General features: G+C 40.3%; 2 protein-coding genes across 7 annotated transcripts in view; one reads left to right on the forward strand and one right to left on the reverse strand.

Moving 5' to 3' along the window:
• Window positions 1-6065, forward strand: part of prmt9 (protein arginine methyltransferase 9) — a 65544-nt gene extending 59479 nt beyond the window's left edge. For all 5 annotated transcript variants that reach the window (XM_072567853.1, XM_072568174.1, XM_072568078.1 and 2 more), the window contains 3 exons: window positions 2590-2743; window positions 2867-2989; window positions 4935-6065. In XM_072567853.1, the coding sequence (XP_072423954.1) occupies window positions 2590-2743; window positions 2867-2989; window positions 4935-5153 (496 nt within the window). In that variant the 3' untranslated portion in view covers window positions 5154-6065. The remainder of the gene's footprint in view (window positions 1-2589; window positions 2744-2866; window positions 2990-4934) is intronic.
• A 5879-nt stretch (window positions 6066-11944) lies between these two features.
• The window catches only part of tmem184c (transmembrane protein 184C), a 45762-nt gene continuing 39595 nt past the window's right edge, over window positions 11945-18111 (reverse strand). For both annotated transcript variants that reach the window (XM_072568394.1, XM_072568309.1), the window contains exon 10: window positions 11945-12720. In XM_072568394.1, the coding sequence (XP_072424495.1) occupies window positions 12440-12720 (281 nt within the window). In that variant the 3' untranslated portion in view covers window positions 11945-12439. The remainder of the gene's footprint in view (window positions 12721-18111) is intronic.

Below are 18111 nucleotides of genomic sequence, written 5' to 3' on the forward strand. Positions count from 1 at the left end.
ATGCTAAATTGCCCGTAGTGTTAGGTAAGGGGTAAATGTAGGGGGTAAATGCTTCGGCGGATCGGTGTGGACTTGTTGGGCCGAAGGGCCTGTTTCCACACTGTAATGTAATCTAATCTAAAAAAAACTGAGTCATCCTTGACCCTGGCAGCAGGGAGTCAACACCATTCTGATATCTCGCTGTTGGTGTAGAAATGTCTGTCTGTGCTCCTCACTAGAGAATCCCCTATCACAGTTGATCGCTTGGATCTTGATGTACCCCTCTTTACAAGGCACCAGAAACCTGGCTGTCAATGCTATATTCCCCTGAGAGAGCATCACCCCCTCCAAGTATGCTGAGAGCATACTTGTTTGAGAACGGAATAGCCACAGCAGACCCTGCAGTGTCTGTCTATCTCTCCTACCTTTCCGAGATGTAACCCATCTACCTGACTGTACCGGTGTGGTTTCTCTGCCTTCCTGAAAGTGCCATCCATCACACCCCTGCCTCCTGTAAATTCCTCATTGCCTCTAACTGCTAGTCTGTGTGGTCCGACAAGATTTGCAATCAAACACATTTCCTGCAGATGTAGTCTCCAGGAACATTGAAATGCTTTGTGATCTCCCACATCTGAAAGGAGGAGCTCATCACTCTGCTAAAAGTCATTTCTGCCCCTTTAACAATCTACAGACCCAGAAAATACCTATGTGCAAACACACCACACCGCACTTGGCTCAAAAGCTCACCATTAGTGAAGTCTTACTGCTCAAAAAACACTGCTCTGGGCAAACTCAATACCTATCTTTTATATTAAAATTCAAGATCTCAGTCAAACAAAAAACACCTCACCATTCCAACTATTATAGATTTACAAAAAAAAAAGTATAAGTTTGATAAGACTTTCAATTAAACACTTAGCTGGTCAGGTTCTGAATCAGTACCTTTATTTTCCACTGATCTCCAGAGACGTTTGCAATTTCACTAAAGTCAGCTGTGAAAGTACACTGTTGCAGTTAGGAAAAACCATTATAAACAACCATTCCTAATCCTCAAGGTGGGGCCCACGATTTCCATACACAACAAACAAAAGGATAACGATCTTAATAAGTACAATTCAAACTGTTCCCAAGATTGCAGGACTGAATTGCCAGTGCTGAAGTTGTTTGGGCATCATCTCGAGGGTAGTTTTCGAGGTGGAGTAGCTAGTAAAATGACCAAGTTGACTCTGGATGGTGCCATGATATATGTAAAGATAAGGGCTGCAGCTATTAAACCTCCCTGAATATTTTTCTATTATACCTTTGAGGAAGTGACGAAGATGATTGAGGATACAAAGGACTCATTCAAATTTGAGAGACAAGATCTGCCCCACACAAAACCAGCTAACTATCCCAAATAAGTCCATTCTTTTCCAAATATTTATTCTAATTTACATTATATTCATAACTACATTCTGTAAAATGTAAACACATTGTGAATATCTGATATAGGGAAGGCTTTAAAGTACACTTTTGTTACATTATAAACACAAGCTTTCAAATTAAATTTACCTACAACAGTATCAACCAGGAAGAATGCTAAATTCCTATGAACATTCCTTTATTTAACTTGAGACCCAGTTTTTCTTCTTTAAATGTTCTTATGGGTATGTCTAAGCCATATAATGTGGCATTTGCTACAAAGCCTGTACCTTATGCTCTATTGCAAAGACTGCTTGCTTACTTCTCTATCCCATTGTCCACCTCTTCCTTGCCTACCTGCTGCTGAAACCCTCATCACTGTCTTTACCGTATCCAGACTAGATTATTACAGTTCTCTTCTGACCATCCTCCATTCTTCAGAAAATTCCGCTCATTCCAAACTCCGCTGCCTGCATCTGCTGTGTGAAGTCCTGCCAACCTGTCCCATATATCTTTATTGTTCTCCATTGACTGCTACTCACCCAGTGCTTCAAATTTAAATGTTCATACATTTTGTTTAAATCCCTCGTGGTTCTGTTTCTCCCTATCTTTCAACTCTGCAATCCCCAACTATTCCTGTAACTCTTGCTCGTGTTTTGGTGTTTGTGCATTTAACAGTGTAAGGCCTGCACTCTGAAATTATCTTTCTTAAACATCTATTTCCTTCTCCAAACCAACTTGCTTGTGGTGACCTTTTATCCCTCCTCTGGCTCAGTATCCAATATTGTTGATTATGCCTGTCTGATTTGCTTTGGGAGGTTTTATAACATTAAAAATGTTATGGAAATTATAAAAACTACTGGAAAAACTCAGCTGGTCTGGCAGTATCTGTGGACAGAAACAGAGTTAATGACCTTTGCATGACTCAAAACAATAATTGTTTCTCTCTGCACAGATGCTATAAGATGGGTTGGACTTTTTTCTCGCACTTTGTTTTGACTTCGGACTCCCAGTATCCACAGTATTTTTGATTTTATGAAAATTAATGTTTTCTTTTTCAATCCGTCTTTCTTCCAGATCCGAAACGTTTGAGAGCGTGCTCAGCGCGAACCAATTTGTGTTCCAGTGATCTTGTAAAGTTGTAAATTATTAAAGCTTGGTGCACAAATTTAACATTTCGGACGTGTATTCTTTGTATCTTGGTTTCAGATGTCTGCTTCGACCAGAGGGAAGGTTATTGCCTCAGTGCATAAAAATATATGGAATGCTCATTGAATCTGAGACATTACAGCGAGAAAGTGCTGTCCAAGGAAAAGAAGCCACACTGGGGTTCAATATTGCACCTTTCATCAACCAGTTCAAGGTTCTTTATGTATTTTTATAGTGTAACTATTAGACTGACTTAATTGTTTTTGTCAGTGAATGCACAGGGTAGGTGATGTATTTGATTAGAATAAATTTAATGAACCTTTTCTCCCCATTACAGGTGCCTGTCCACGTGTTCTTGCATTTATCCACACTGCCTCATATCCGATTAAGTGAGCCAGTGGAACTATTAATGCTGGATCTGATGAGCCTGGTCACTGATGAATTGTGTAGTGAAATCAGGGTAAGATCATTTTTCACATTTACGTCATGCACTGGTAAGACTTTAGCTCCTGGTTTTGTTTTCATTTTGAACATATTTTATGGTTTTGGCATCACTGTACTTCAAACAAATAAACGGAAATCAGTTATTATTTCTTACTGCCATTAAGAGACTGTTTCTGTTTGAATTGATGTGTAGGTGACCCTCCATTTTCTCTCAGAACAGTTACCCAACCCAGCTCATAATGGAAGCTGACAAATAATTGAGAAGCCCAGATTTTTTTTGTATGATTAATCAGTTTTCCAGGCATGGAGATAAAGGAAAATTAAATACAAGTAATAGTTCATTCATCAATGAAGTGTAAATATTAAAAGTGACTGTTCAATATCAATGCAAACAATTTCGCTCCATTCTCTGTCCCACTTTGGTTAATTTTATCTGAAAACCTTATAGATTGTTGTCTGAGTGAGGATGATTTTTATCAGTGCTACAGAAGCTTAAAATTCACATTATTGGATGTATGTTTGCTAGCTGAGCTGAAAGGTTCATTTCCAGGCGTTTCGTTACCTTACTAGGTAACATCTTCAGTGGACCTCATGTGAAACAATGCTGAAAATTCCTGCTTTCTGTTTATATGTTTGGGTTTCTTTGGGTTGGTGATGTCATTTCCTGTGGTGACGTTTTTCCTGTGGTGACGTCACTTCCCATTCCTTTTCTCGGGGTGGTAGATGGGATCAAAGTCAATGTGTTGTTGAGAGAGTTGCAGTTGGAATGCCATGCTTCGAGAAATTCTCATGCGTGTCTCTGTTTGGCTTGGCTTAGGATGGATGTACTGTCCCAGACGAAGTGGTGTCCTTCCTCACCTGTATGTGAGGATACTAGTGAGAGATCCTCACATCCAGATGAGGAAGGACACCACTTCGAATGGGACAGTACATCTATCCTAGGACAAGCCAAACAAAGACATACACGAGAGTTCCTAGAAGCATGGCATTCCAACCAGAACACACACAACAAATACATAGAGTTAGACCCCATCTATCACCCCCTGAGAAAAGGAACAGGAAGTTACTTCATCACAGGAAATGACATCACCAACCCAAACATATAAACAGAAAGCAGGAATTTTCAGCATTGCTTCACATGAGGTCCACTGAAGATGTTACCTAGTAAGGTAACGAAACGCCTGGAAATGAACCTTTCAGCTCAGCGAACATTCCTACATCCAAAACCTCAATCTGAGCTACAAATCTTCTCAAAATTCACATTTTTGTACTTAAATCCATTTATGGCCCTATGTCTGTAATCCAATCCAGCTCTGCAAGTCACTATAAACTCTGCAATTGCCCAGCTCTGATATCTTACACATCCTTGATATCCTTTGTGCCTCTATTGGTGGCTATATCTGTAGTTGTCTATGTCTAAAGCTCTGGAATTGTCTCAAGAGATTTCTCTACAAATGATTGATTTCACTGAAGGGTTTTTGACAGCTTTAAGAATCCCTACAGTGTGGAAACTGGCCATTCAGCCCAACAAGTCCACACTGCCCCTCCGAAGAGCATCCCAACAAGACTCACCCCTCCCTACCATATCCCTTAACCCTGTATTTCCTACAGCTAATCCAGCTGACTTGCACATCCCTGAACACTGTGGGCAATTTAGCACAGCCATCTTTTGGACTGTGGGAAGAAACCAAAGCATCTGTAGGAAACCCACACACACTGGGAGAATGTGCAAACTCCACACAGTCAGCCGTTAGAGGCTGGAATCGAACCTGGGACCCTGGCACTGAGAGGCAGCGGTGCTCACCCTGTAAATTCAATGAAAATTAATCAATATTACAATGCTATGGGTAATACAGTATTAAAATATATTAAAATTTTACTGAATAATCTCTAACGACTTGTTTATTCAGCTCTCTTATGGAAGCATATTCTCATTCCTGTTAATCTGTTTAAAATTCCAGGTTCAGGTACATTCATCTGGAAGAGTTACAGCAGTTCCATTTTGGTATGAAATTTATCTGGACACAGATGTCTGTCTCGATACTTGGAATGATACTTCCCATTGGAAGCAAGCTGCCTTTGTTTTGGATAATCCAATCCAAGTTATTTCAGGAGATGAACTTAGACTGAAAATTCAGTATCACAAAAGTAGTATCTCAATGATTGTAAACCATGGATAGTCCGTTTTAGTACTCAGCTTGTCACACCAGACTCAAAATGTTAACTGTGTTTCTGTCACCACGGATGTTGCCCGACCTGCTGAGTTTCTCCAACATAACTCTTTTTGTTTCAGATTTCTAGCTTTGTGTTTTCCCTTTATTATTATTTTAAAGTTGGGCTCATTTTAAAAAAAAGTGTAAATTGAATGGAGCTCTATTTTAGTGCATAAGTTATTGAGTATCAATCAAATTGTCAAGTTGAATGGGAAGAAATACCAATCCAAAACAAAGATTCTGCCAATGTTGTATATCTGAAATTACATTAAATTGTATAGAAATACTCAGCAGGCCTGAATAGGTTTATGGAGCAAGAACATTTTCAGGTCCATGATCTCATCAGAGGTCATGAAAGGCAATTGCCTGAAATGTTAAACAGACGACATTTAAATAAAACTTTTCTATCCGCTGCTAAAAGAAACACACCACAAGAAGAAGAAAGATATTAGAATGCTATCCTGTAATACTTAGTGCTGCACTTACAATGATTTGATTATTGTTAAAGGCAAAAGTGGCAGATAATTTCATCTTCTGGTTACTGGTCATTTAAATTAAGTGCCAGTTTAGTCTTTTTGATGAGGACAAAGTGGTGGCCCAGATAGCAAAGGAATTCCCTGCACATCTTCAAATGATGCCATAGAATCTTCAAAGTCCACTAATTTCACCAGAACAAAACTGTCACATTTAGGCAAACTGCACTTTCAATAATGCAATACATGTTCGTGAATCACTGCATATACAGGCCATGTGTGGAATATATTCTTGTATATTTGTAAAAGCAGGCTCCTGTGCTCCTTTATTGTCATCACATTTTTTGTGATTTTATCGTATGATACTGATTTGTCAAGTTATTAAATGTTACTTTTAACAAATAAGCACATTTTCTTCCAAATCAGTTGTTTTTATAAGGAATCCTTTTCAAAACAGGTTTAGCTGGTACTGAAAATTGTGTTGCAATTTTTCTTCCAATTATAGTTTCTGTAATTGATAGATGTGATTGAATGCAAGTCTTCACAGTTGACAACCAGCTGTTTTAGTCATTGTTTTACTTGTTAATGGGTCGTGGGTGTTACTGTCTGTGCCTGTGTTTATTGCCATGTTTGAGATGAAACTGAGGTGGTAAGCTGCCTTGGTGAAATGCTGCAGACCTTTGGAATAGATGTGCCCACAGTGCTGTCAGGGAGAGAGTTCCAGCATTTTAATGGTGAGTGACTTGGAAAACAACCTGCAGATAGTGGCATTCCAATGCATCTGCTGCTGTTGTTTCTCTCAGCTCACTGAAACAACTCACCAGGGCTTGTTCCACAGCACCTCTATCCTATGAAGGTTGTGTCTGTACTTCTCAATAGTGGTGGAGGGGATGAATGTTGAACATGGTCCCAGTCAGGTGGGTTGCTTTAGACTGGATGCCACCAAGTTCATTGAGAAGTGTTTAGAACACTTATCTAGGCAAATGGAGAATATTCAATCACATTCCTCCCTCCTAGATGTGGGGCAGGTGTTGGATATTTATTCACCCATTTTGTCCCACATGAGAGTTCACGGGATGCAAAGACAATACTGATGACTCCCAGATCAACTCTTCCCACCTGTGCTAAGGTGGGAAAGGAAAATCCTAGGAATTGTGGTGTCTAGGACTTGGTGGCAAGGTGTGATCTGAGTATGCCTTTGTTAGGCTGTTGCTTGACTAGTACATGGGACAACTCTCCCAACTTTGCCACAATCCCCCAGGTTTTAGTAAGGAGGCTTTTACAGGGTCAACAAAGCTCTGATTATTCAAAATCCAAAAGCAGTAATTCTGGAGGCTGGTTGAGTCTGTTTTCAATATTGTAGACCCTTGGAATCCCAGGTACTTTGCTGCCTCCCAAGTGCTAAGGCATTGTGGAAAGCTGGAAAGGGATAGGATGCATCTACTCATTGTCTACATAGGAGGTTAGAAAGCAAGATGTCAAAAGAAGGTAATCTCAGAATTACTTTTCCAGATACAAACTAAAAGAAAGGAAAAGTTTAGGGAGCTTACTCCTTGGCTAAAAAGGGATGGTTTCCATTTTATTGGGCAGTCTGGTTAGAATGAAAGCTGTTCTGGAAGGATGGGCGGCACGGTGGCACAGTGGTTAGCACTGCTGCCTCACAGCGCCTGAGACCCGGGTTCAATTCCCGCCTCAGGCGACTGACTGTGTGGAGTTTGCACGTTCTCCCCGTGTCTGCGTGGGTTTCCTCCGGGTGCTCCGGTTTCCTCCCACAGTCCAAAGATGTGCAGGTCAGGTGAATTGGCCATGCTAAATTGCCCATAGTGTTAGGTAAGGGGTAAATGTAGATGTAGGGGTATGGGTGGGTTACGCTTCGGCGGGGCGGTGTGGACTTGTTGGGCCGAAGGGCCTGTTTCCACACTGTAAGTAATCTAATCTAATCTAAAATGGGAACCGATGAACTGGCAGAACAGCTATTTAGCAGTGTGTAGTTTAAGCTGGGGAAGGAAAATAAAAACACACCAACATTAGAAATTAGGTGGACAAAATTAAACAGAAGTAATGAAGGAATTAAGGGAATACCAAAACTTATGATAACCATAAGACTTCAAGTAATCAATCAAGGTGTCAGCTCAAACAGAAAAAAAAATTGGAAAATACCTTCACATTTGGAATTAGTGTAAGGTGCACACATTACAATGGTCAGGGTAAGAAATAAGAACACTACATAGGAGCAGAAGTTAGCCATTCAGATCATTGGGTCTGTTATTCAATGAGATCATACCTGATCTGATTATGTCACCATAACCCAATTGTAACTTAATTCACATACTGATAACAAACCTGAGCCTTGCATTTACTTAACACAGCCTTGTCAACCTTGTGCAGTAAATTCCACTGATTTACTATTCTCAGAAAATGATTCCTTCAATGTTTGAATCCTTACACAGAGATTCTACCTTCCCCACAAGGGAACCAACCTGTTTACATCTACCTCGTCAAGGTCTCCGCACGTTCATCTTAGTTCCAGTGCGTACAGGCTCAGTCTTTCCACCCAAGAAAATCCTTCCATGTTCAGACTCAGTCTAATGAACCTTCTCTGGACTGCCTCAAAAACCAAATTTTCTTTAAGGGGATCAAAACTGCTGTTCGTTTGCAGGTTTTGAGAAGATTTGTAGCTCAGGTTGAGGTTCTGGATGTAGATTTGTTCGCTAAGCAAACTGACATCCACTGCTGTTAGTATTCCAAATGTGGCCTGACTAGAGACTTGTATAGTTTTAGCCAGCCCTATTTTTACAGTTCACTACTTTCAAAATATAGGGCAATTGACCTTCCTGGTGACTTGTTAAATGTGTTGGGTAGTCTTTTGAGAATGAAGACTCCCAAATCCTTTGGTCCTTCCTCTTTCTGAAGCCTTTGTCTAAATAATATATAGCTCTATTTTCTGTGTGAAAGTGCATAACTTCACATTTTCCCACATTGTTCTGTTAAGATTTTGCCCACATTTAAATCCCTCTTTAGACTGTTAGCCTCACTACTTGCCTTCCCACCTCTCCACAAACTCATGAATATATTCAACTACATTATCCAAGTCATAAATCTACAATCTATATTAATGTATAGACTATTATTGTGGTTCAGTCACCAATCTCTATGGCATTCCATTTGTTATAGGTTGCTATCCCAATTCCTCTGACTTCACCAATCCTCTATTCCTGCTAATATACTACCCCAACACACAGAGCTACTTAAGATGAGCCCAATGTGCAGTACTTCACTGACTGCATGTAAAAAATCCAAATATAGCACATTTGGTCATTCCCCTTTATCCTGTTTGTTACCTCCTCAAAAAATTCTAATAATTTGTTAGATGTGACAACTTCTCCTGATTTTGCTTGATTGTCTGACTGTATTTTTCTAAATAAGATCGGGAAATTGAAACTTAGATCCAAGTGGAGTAAAGGCAAGAGGATTACATTTGAGAGAGAAGACAGGGGCCACAGCATAGAGATCAAAATAAAATTACCTTCATGGAATTGAAGTACAGAACCACCTTCACTAATTTTGAGTGCACTGCTGTATACTGATTGATCTGTATAAAGTTTACATTTAGCAAAATCATACCACTTGAAGTATTAGTCAAATCTGATTACTGGTTGGAGTTGATTATACAGATTTGATCCTGTTTAATGATAGAATTTAAAAAAAACTGTATTCTTAACAAGGAATCAAAATGTACCAGAGTCCAGTTTCACATGATCCATGTTTATTAAGCAATTGGTAACTTTTGTTCCAGGTTTAACTGCTATGTTACAGTTTAACAAGTAAAATTAAAATTGCCTATTTTTTGAATAGTATGTTCAATATTGTACAGTTACATTTTTTAGTGGAGTTGGGTTTGATTTAGATAAAGGCCATTTATTCAACTTTCTAATGGTTTAATATTTATAGTCATAATTCCATTTTGATTTCTGGACAGATGAATAAAACAGCTTCCAGAATAAAGATACACTTCCAATTGATACAGTACCTTTTTCCAAATTACAGTAATTAGTGCAAAAACCTCCAATTGGTTAAATTTCCTTAGCAGCCCAGCATTATAACACTCCTGATTAAATTTTTGATGCTTAGATGGCTCAGATGTATCAAAATGGTATTAATTTTGGATAGGGAACAGTCCAAAAGGAGTTTTCATAAATGTACAAGTGACAAGTTAACTTTGTCTCAAACAAAAAGCATGAGTACAGACAACCCATTTTAACTTGAAAGATGCAGGAGCCATCAGTTTGTTTTCAGTAATTTGATTGATGCAGCTTGCATCCATTTCCTGCTGTTAGTCACAAAATTGCATGTTTTGACATATAATGGCAGTCGATAATTTGAAATGCCCGTGAAGTGGGATCTGCTACACACTGCTGTAATTATTGTTTAGAGTCAGGTCTTGTAGAAAATACACTTTGGACTAAAATGCAATAAAGGTTTTGTTTTCTTGTACAATTTTTCAAACAAATCACTTTTAAAAGTGATCTTTTCATACTCAATATTTGACAAATGGCTTTTGTGGCAACTGTCATGGGAACTTTTACATCATCCAAAAGGACAGCTTGGATTTGGACTTAGCATCTTAACTGACCGTACATCTGACACTGCAGTACTTTCTCAGTCCTAGAGTGAACTGTACGCCAAGCTTGTGCTCTTAGGATTGATCGGCAGAGCTTTACAGCACAGTGCACACTCAGGTAAAAGGCTATCAGTAGGAATTTTCTTAATTCATAAAAGGGATGTATGCATCACTGGTAAGATCATCACACCCCCTTTCCTAAAATGTGGATTATAAATTCTCTGGTTCTGCATTAAATACAACTTCTCTTTCTTTAGCATCCCAGTAGCAGAGTACTTTAAGACTAATTCTAAAACTCCAATGACTCTTCTTTCCAGAAATCAGGTTTGATGTCTGTGTTTAACCTTTTGAGAAAAGAGAAACACTGGTTGGATATCGAGTTACCGAGATTGCTCACATCCAGCTGACACTGGTTATAAATTGATCTTGGCAGATGCAAATGGATCATCAATCTTTAAGCATGATGCACAACTCCCAAAAGCCCCTCAAAATACAGCAATTATATGCCAAAGTGGTCCACTATGAAATCAAAAACTTCTCCTGTAACACATCAGCATATAGCTAAGTATTTCTACTTTACATCAGATTATTTGTAACTCCTGGCATTGCAGTTGTGTAATGTGTCTGGAGCTTACTCAAGCCTGTCATACTAAAATTTGAAATCTTGTGGATAAGTCACCTAAGAAACTCAATTTTTTTTTAAAAATGTCCTGCCTGTTTTAAATGTACAGTAATGGGATCCCACCACCCCACCCACACTGGTACCCTGTATTTCCAGATTAGCCAGTACAAGTTTATGTTGTAAAATTCAGGTTGAATTACAGTAAAACATAGGTAAAAGTAACCAGCTGGTACAGGAAAAATGAAGTATTTTTTTAAAAATCAAATAAAACTGATCTTTACTGACCCCAGTTGCCATGCTCCATCCTAATAACCTAGTGTCGAATATTCCTGACACTTATTATTCCTTAGCAAAAACAGAAATTGTTGGAGAAACTCAGCAGGTCTGGCAGCACGAGAAGAGAAAGGAGAGTTACTGTTTCAAGTCGAGTGACTGAAGTTTCTCTAGCAATTCCTACTTTGGTTCAAATTTTGGTTTTGCTTTAATTGTGTTCACTTCAATTTTCTACCAAGCATTATTTGTGCAGGAGTCTTATCACTTGCAAACAGTAATAAAATTAAACCGATAAGGTGATAAGTAGGAAGGACAGACAATTGCTTAGGCAGTTTTAACAAATGAGTGTTGTATCAAAAAGGGGTTAAAATGCTCAAGCAATTTAAGGTTGAATACAAATGAATGGTATTTATGACAAACAACACCTTCCAACATCTCCATCTCGAACATCCAGTGGAACAGTTGCATAGTGTCCAGAACAAGCACTATCCAGGACTTGGAAACATAACGCTGTTACTTCACTGTCACAGGGTCAAAATCCTGGAAATCCCTTCTTAGCAGCATGTAGTGTAGACTAAACTATTGCTCAGTTGACTGGACAACTGGTTTGTGACACAGCCCGATGGCAACAGCATAGATTTGATTTCTACACCAGTGAACGTCACCAAGGCCCTACCTCCTCAACCTTGGCCCTCACCTCAGGTATAATGCTCCTCAATAATCACACCAGTCATCTCCCTCTAGTCTCAGAGGACCACGAGCTGCTGTCTCATTTGAGTGACTTTTATTTCATTTGAGCAATTCAAGAAGGTAGTTCACCACCACATTCAACAGCAATAGGGATGGGTAATAGATACTAGCTAACCGGTGATGCCCACAACCCAAGAAACTTTTAAAAAATAGTGGTTGCTGCAATAACACAGGACTATTAAAATTCATTTCAGATTTAACAATGCTCGTTAACTAGTAATTGGAGACTTCTGCATGTTGATGCTCTAATGTTCTAACCAATATTTTGACATCAGTGGCAGATTGTTATACTTTAAATTGTTTTATGAATTTCAGAATTTTGTGCATCTATTTAGTCAGTACACTCCTCATTCCTCGTCAGCTTTCTTAATAGTATTAGATTTCTAAACTTTAAGTCTCCCATAGAGATCATCCGTACTATTCTGTATAATTATCTATGGTACCAACAGAACAATGACCTCAAAGGAATGTAGGAGGTGAATAGTTGAAGTACCAATATACATCCTGATCAGCTTCATGCTGAATTGTTAGGCACCGGATTTAAGGAGTCTTCAATTTCTTTCGCTTTGGCTAAATTATCAAGAGAGTCATTTGGTTCTGGAACAGATGTGGGATGAGATGCAAGAACTGCATGTGTTTGTCCAAATCCTTGGTAATGTCCCAGTGGAGAAGGTGGGAGGGATGGAGTATCAGAGTTCAGGTCCTGGCTTGCTGAAGACAGAAGGCTGGTGTGCTCATTGTGCTCTTCTTCTACACCAACATTCGTTTTCCTTGGTCGACCCAAAACTGTCCTCCCTTCAATTTAGAAATAGAACATTATTCATTTTAAAGTCAACTTAATACTGCAAGCCACACCCATAAAATTAACATCTCGATGAAGTAGCAGCCACTGCATTTACACACCATTCACCAGATTCAGTCAGCTGCACAGATTCCAACTTGGAATCCTCTTATTGACTTAAACCTGTGCGACATAGAAGAGCATTCTGCTTCATTAGATGCCTCCCTCCAGAAATCTTACCTAGAAGCAAGAAATACTTGAGGAAACAGGAAAAGAACAATCTCTGTGTTCTAAATCATAAAATTCAAGGCAATGCAGACTTGAACAGTTTCCTCAGGAGCTCTGACAGGTAACAGTATTCTGAATACCTTGTACAACAGAACAATAGATTTACTCTGCAAATACTGGCAAATGTATCTGTGCAAAATCACCTGGACAGAGTCTCATTTGGAGTCAAGTTGGGTCCTGACTCAAGGAGACAACTGAACCCATCAGTGCAGCTGTGCAGCATTTGAAGATTAGGTATTACCACATGGTCTAGCATCCTCCAATCAAAGGACAAGATTTATTCTGTGCTGGACAGATTTTGATCCAACAGCTAGGAACACGTTAGCTCCACACAAGGAATAAAATATGTCGGAACTACCTTCTACAAAACTGGAAAACAGCGGAGATGATATCAACTTTGCTTCAGTATTCATTCGTGAGAGGGACCTTGTCATTTGGGAGTTCAGCGTGAAACAGGCTGATATGCTCCAACAGGTCAATGTTGAGGAGGAGGAGGAGGAGGAGGATGTGCTGGAAGTTTGAAAAATGTGAGGATAGATGGGTATATCCCGTCTGGCCCTGGGGACCGAAGGTTAATATGGGAAACGAGGGAAGAAATTGCTGCTCCTTTGGTGATGATCTTTGCATCCTCACTGTCCACTGGAGTAGGACCAGATGATTAGAGGATGGCAAATGTTACTCCCTTGTTCAAGAAAGGAAATAGGGATAATCCGGGTATTTACAGACCAGTCAGTCTTAAATCCTGTCTTTCAGAATCCTCTCCAATAATTTCCAAATAATCATATATGGGTGGTGGGTAAAGTATAATTTGATTAGAGATAGTCAGTATGGTTTTGTGAGGGGCAGGTCATGCCTCACAAACCTTATTGAATTCTTTGAGGATGTGACAAAACACATTGCTAAAAATCATATACACCACACCCACTACTCTACCTTCTTCAATGCGTTTGATAAAGGTCCCCCAATGGTAGGCTCATTCAGAAAATAAGGATGCATGGGATACAGGGAAATTTGGCTCTCTGGATACTGAATTGGCTGGCTTATTGAAAACAGGGTGGTAGTGGATGTAAAGTATTCAGCCTGGAGCTCAGTGGTCTGCAGGGATCTGTTCTGGGAGCTCTGCTCTTTGTGTCATCAACAACCTTACTAACCCACACTTGCACTTCTTCATCAACTCATTTATAAAAATCACAAAGTTTGGTGGAGTTTGTGCGGAAGGCTATTGTAGGTTGCAATGGGACATTGACAGGATGCAGAGCTGGGCTGATAAGTGTCAGATGGAGTTCAACCTGGAAAAGTGTGAAGTGATTCATTTTGGAAGGTCGAATTGAAATGCAGAATACAGGGTTAAAGGCAGGATTCTTGGCAGTGTGGAGGAACAGAGGGATCTTGGATGGCAACTTTGTGGGATCTGTGGACATGGACTCCAAGTGAATAGGAGCAAGTGAGGACTGCAGATGCTGGAGAACAGAGCTTAAAAATGTGTTGCTGGAAAAGCGCAGCAGGTCAGGCAGCATCAAAGGAGCAGGAGAATCGACGTTTCGGGCATAAGCCCTTCTTCAGGATTCGTGAAGGGCTAATGCCCAAAACATCGATTCTCCTGCTCCTTTGATGCTGCCTGACCTGCTGCGCTTTTCCATCCAAGTGAATAGGGTGGTTAAGAAGCCATATGGTGTGTTGGCTTTCATTCGGAGGGGGATTGAGTTTAAGAGCCGTGAGGTTATGCTGCAGCTCTATAAAACCCTGGTTAGGCCACACATGGAATATTGTATTCAGTTCTGGAAAGATATGGAAGCCCTGGAGAGGATGCAGAGGAGATTTACCAGGATGCTGCCTGGTCTGGAGGGCATTTTGTAGGAAGAAAGTTTGAGTGAGCTAGGGCTTTTTTAGATTAGATTAGATTAGATTAGATTGCTTACAGTGTGGAAACAGGCCCTTCGGCCCAACAAGTCCACACCGCCCCGCCGAAGCGCAACCCACCCATACCCCTACATTTACCCCTTACCTAACACTACGGGCAATTTAGCATGGCCAATTCACCTGACCTGCACATATTTGGACTGTGGGAGGAAACCGGAGCACCCGGAGGAAACCCACACAGACACGGGGAGAACGTGCAAACTCCACACAGTTAGTCACCTGAGGCGGGAATTGAACCCGGGTCTCTGGTGCTGTGAGGCAGCAGTGCTAACCACTGTGCCACCGTGCCGCCCATTCCCTTCTTTCATCCAATGAGGAGTGACTTGATAGAGGTGTACAAGATGTTGAGAGGAATCGATAGAGTGGATAGCCAGAGACTATTTCTCAGGGCGGAAACAGCTTTCACAGGAGGCCATAATTTTAAGATGATCCCCGAATTTAGGGGAGATGTGAAAGGTAGGTTCTTTACTACCACCGCTGGCAGTGCATTCCACCCACCCACCACTCTGTGTAGTATCAGAGACATTAGGGGCATTTAAGCAACTTGTTGCTATCATCCAAGTGAAGGGTATGTAGGTTAGTTTGATCTTACTCTAAGATCAAAGGACGGCACAACATAGAGCGCTGAAGGGCTGAATAGTACTGTCCTGCACTGTTCTATGTTCTAACTCAAACTGCTGATTTTGGATTGGGGTTCATCAGTCTTAGATTTGGTAATAATTAAAACTTCACAATCAATTTACCCCAAATATAAACTGTCCATTGGAGACCAACAGCGCTTAACAGAAAGAAAATTACCTTTGTCTTTTGTGGCTGGAAAGAAAAATTGCTTATTTTTAAAATCAGTTAAAAGCCATTTTTTAAAAATTACTATTGAGACAGAGGAGGCCACCTTATGGTTGTAAATGGTACAGCAGTCAGGCAGGAAGAAACTGCTGGGAATCTGATTTTTAAAAAATTCAAGCGCAAGGGTAACTAAGGCTGTCTGACACCAGTGGAGAGATATAAAGAGAACACTTGGAGTCAAATAGATCTCCTATTCAGAATCATTAACAACAGTATTTTACCTCGGGTATTACGAAACAAGAGGAAATACGTTTAAATAATTTTTTGGTGAATTAACAGTTGTGGAGTGCAATGCAGTTGACTTCAGAAAGTTAACTGATCAAGGTGTCACATGACAGACAAAACACAATATAGCAAAAGTGGGAAAAGTGGTGATGTAGCAGCAGCATGGAAACAAACCCCGGTGACCTGCTGTTTCTCAGCCTTCAGGGAAGTCCTCACCCCAGAATGCTCTCTCAGAATTCATACCATGATCAATTTCTAAAAAGATGTTCATGATCTAGAATTGGATGTGCAGCACAATTTCAAAATGTTACGTTGAGTCCAACTTTAAGTATGGCAAACTATAAATGCAAGTGATAGATTTTAGGAAACATACAGGATGGTGAAATTGACAGAATATGCTGCAGCTGAATTTTTAAACTCGCGAAGTGACTCATTTTGGTTGGAGGAACAAGAAAAGGCAATATAAAGGGTATACTTCAAAAGGTAGGCAGGAGCAGAGGGGCCTGGGAAATGGAAGGTAGTGGTGCAAGTCTTGGTGGTCAAGTTTAGTTTTCATTTCACTGACTTTGTTACTTAAGACAAGGGTGCAATATAAAGTCAAGGAATGTTGTAGCTCCTGTAGCCATTTCACCGGACAGGTAACTCTGGGTTGTGAACAGGTACTGTTCTCCAGTCCGTTTGCAAATCAGAACACAACGCAGAACAACGTAAAGCAGCTGTTCAGGAAATCACAACCATGTATGGGATCATATATATTAAATCATACCCCTTGAGGTTTTTTGTATTTAAGAATAACTCATAAATTATATATAGTATGTATCTTTGCTCATTAAGATGTGAATTTCTCTCCTTTTTTAGCAATGACTGCTTTTAATACAAAATTAATATTATATTCTTGTGCTCAGTAGGACAAGGAAGCAAGAAACCAAATGTGAAAAAGGACAAATTTACACGGCATAAAAAGACGGGGTGCTGATTGCTTGGGCCACCGTTGGCATGGGGACGCACTAGGGGCAGTTAATTGTCAATCATCACTCTCAGAGCAGGCAGGTTGACTCTGATTGGTCAGGGCATTGCCATGGGAATGCAGAGATTGATAATCTCCATGATCCCTTTCGTACTGCAGGAGTTGCAATGTATGTACAGGTTCTTTTTGCCTACATTAGATACGATCTTGTCTGTTAATATATGTTGTAGTTTCTAGCATAAGCAAGTGCATCACACTTTGAGCTCAACTTAATAATAAAGCAATCTTCAATTGATTTCCATTATCATTCTTAATGCAGTCTGGAATATTTAGTAAATGTCCTGAAAAATGCAAAGGCTGTCCTGGAGGTGAGTTTTCTAGCATACAAAATTGTAGGAATAAGAATGCTGTTTTGGAAAACGTAGGGGGTGATGGATTCTCAGGGGAATATAGCACGAACAGCTACATTGAGGCTGGCTCTAATGCAACGAGGGGTACGTCGGCTTCCAAGAGATCAATTGTGTTGGGGGATTCTGTAGTCAGAGGTACAGACAGACATTTCTGTGGCCAGCAGAGAAAATGCAGAATGGTGTGTTGTTTCCCTGGTGCCAGGATCAAGGATGTCTCAGAGAGGGTGCAGAATGTTCTCACGAGGGAGAAGGGCCAGCAGGAGGTCATTGTCCACATTGGAACCAACGACGTTGGAAGGGAGAAGGATTGAGATTCTGAAGGGAGATTACAGAGAGTTAGGCAGGAATTTAAAAAGGAGGTCCTCAAGGGTAGTAATATATGGATTACTCCCAGTGCTACGAGCTAGTGAGGGCAGGAATAGGAGGATAACGCAGATGGATGTGTGGCTGAGGAGCTGGTGCAGGGGAGAAGGATTCACATTTTTGGATCATTGGAATCTCTTCTGGAGTAGAAGTAACCTGTACAAGGAGGACAGATTGCACCTAAATTGGAAGGGGACTAATATACTGGCAGGGAAATTTACTAGAGCTACTCAGGAGGATTTAAACTAGTAAGGTGGGGGGGCGGGGAGACAGGGAGATAGTGAGGAAAGAGATCATTCAGACTGGTACAGCTGGAAAAAGGAGCGAGTCAAACAAACAGGGCAGGCAGGAACAGAAGCAGAGAACAAGGTGGGACTGATAAATTA

Source organism: Chiloscyllium punctatum, chromosome 1 (assembly GCF_047496795.1).
Source record: "Chiloscyllium punctatum isolate Juve2018m chromosome 1, sChiPun1.3, whole genome shotgun sequence".
NCBI classification, from domain to species: Eukaryota; Metazoa; Chordata; class Chondrichthyes; order Orectolobiformes; family Hemiscylliidae; genus Chiloscyllium; species Chiloscyllium punctatum.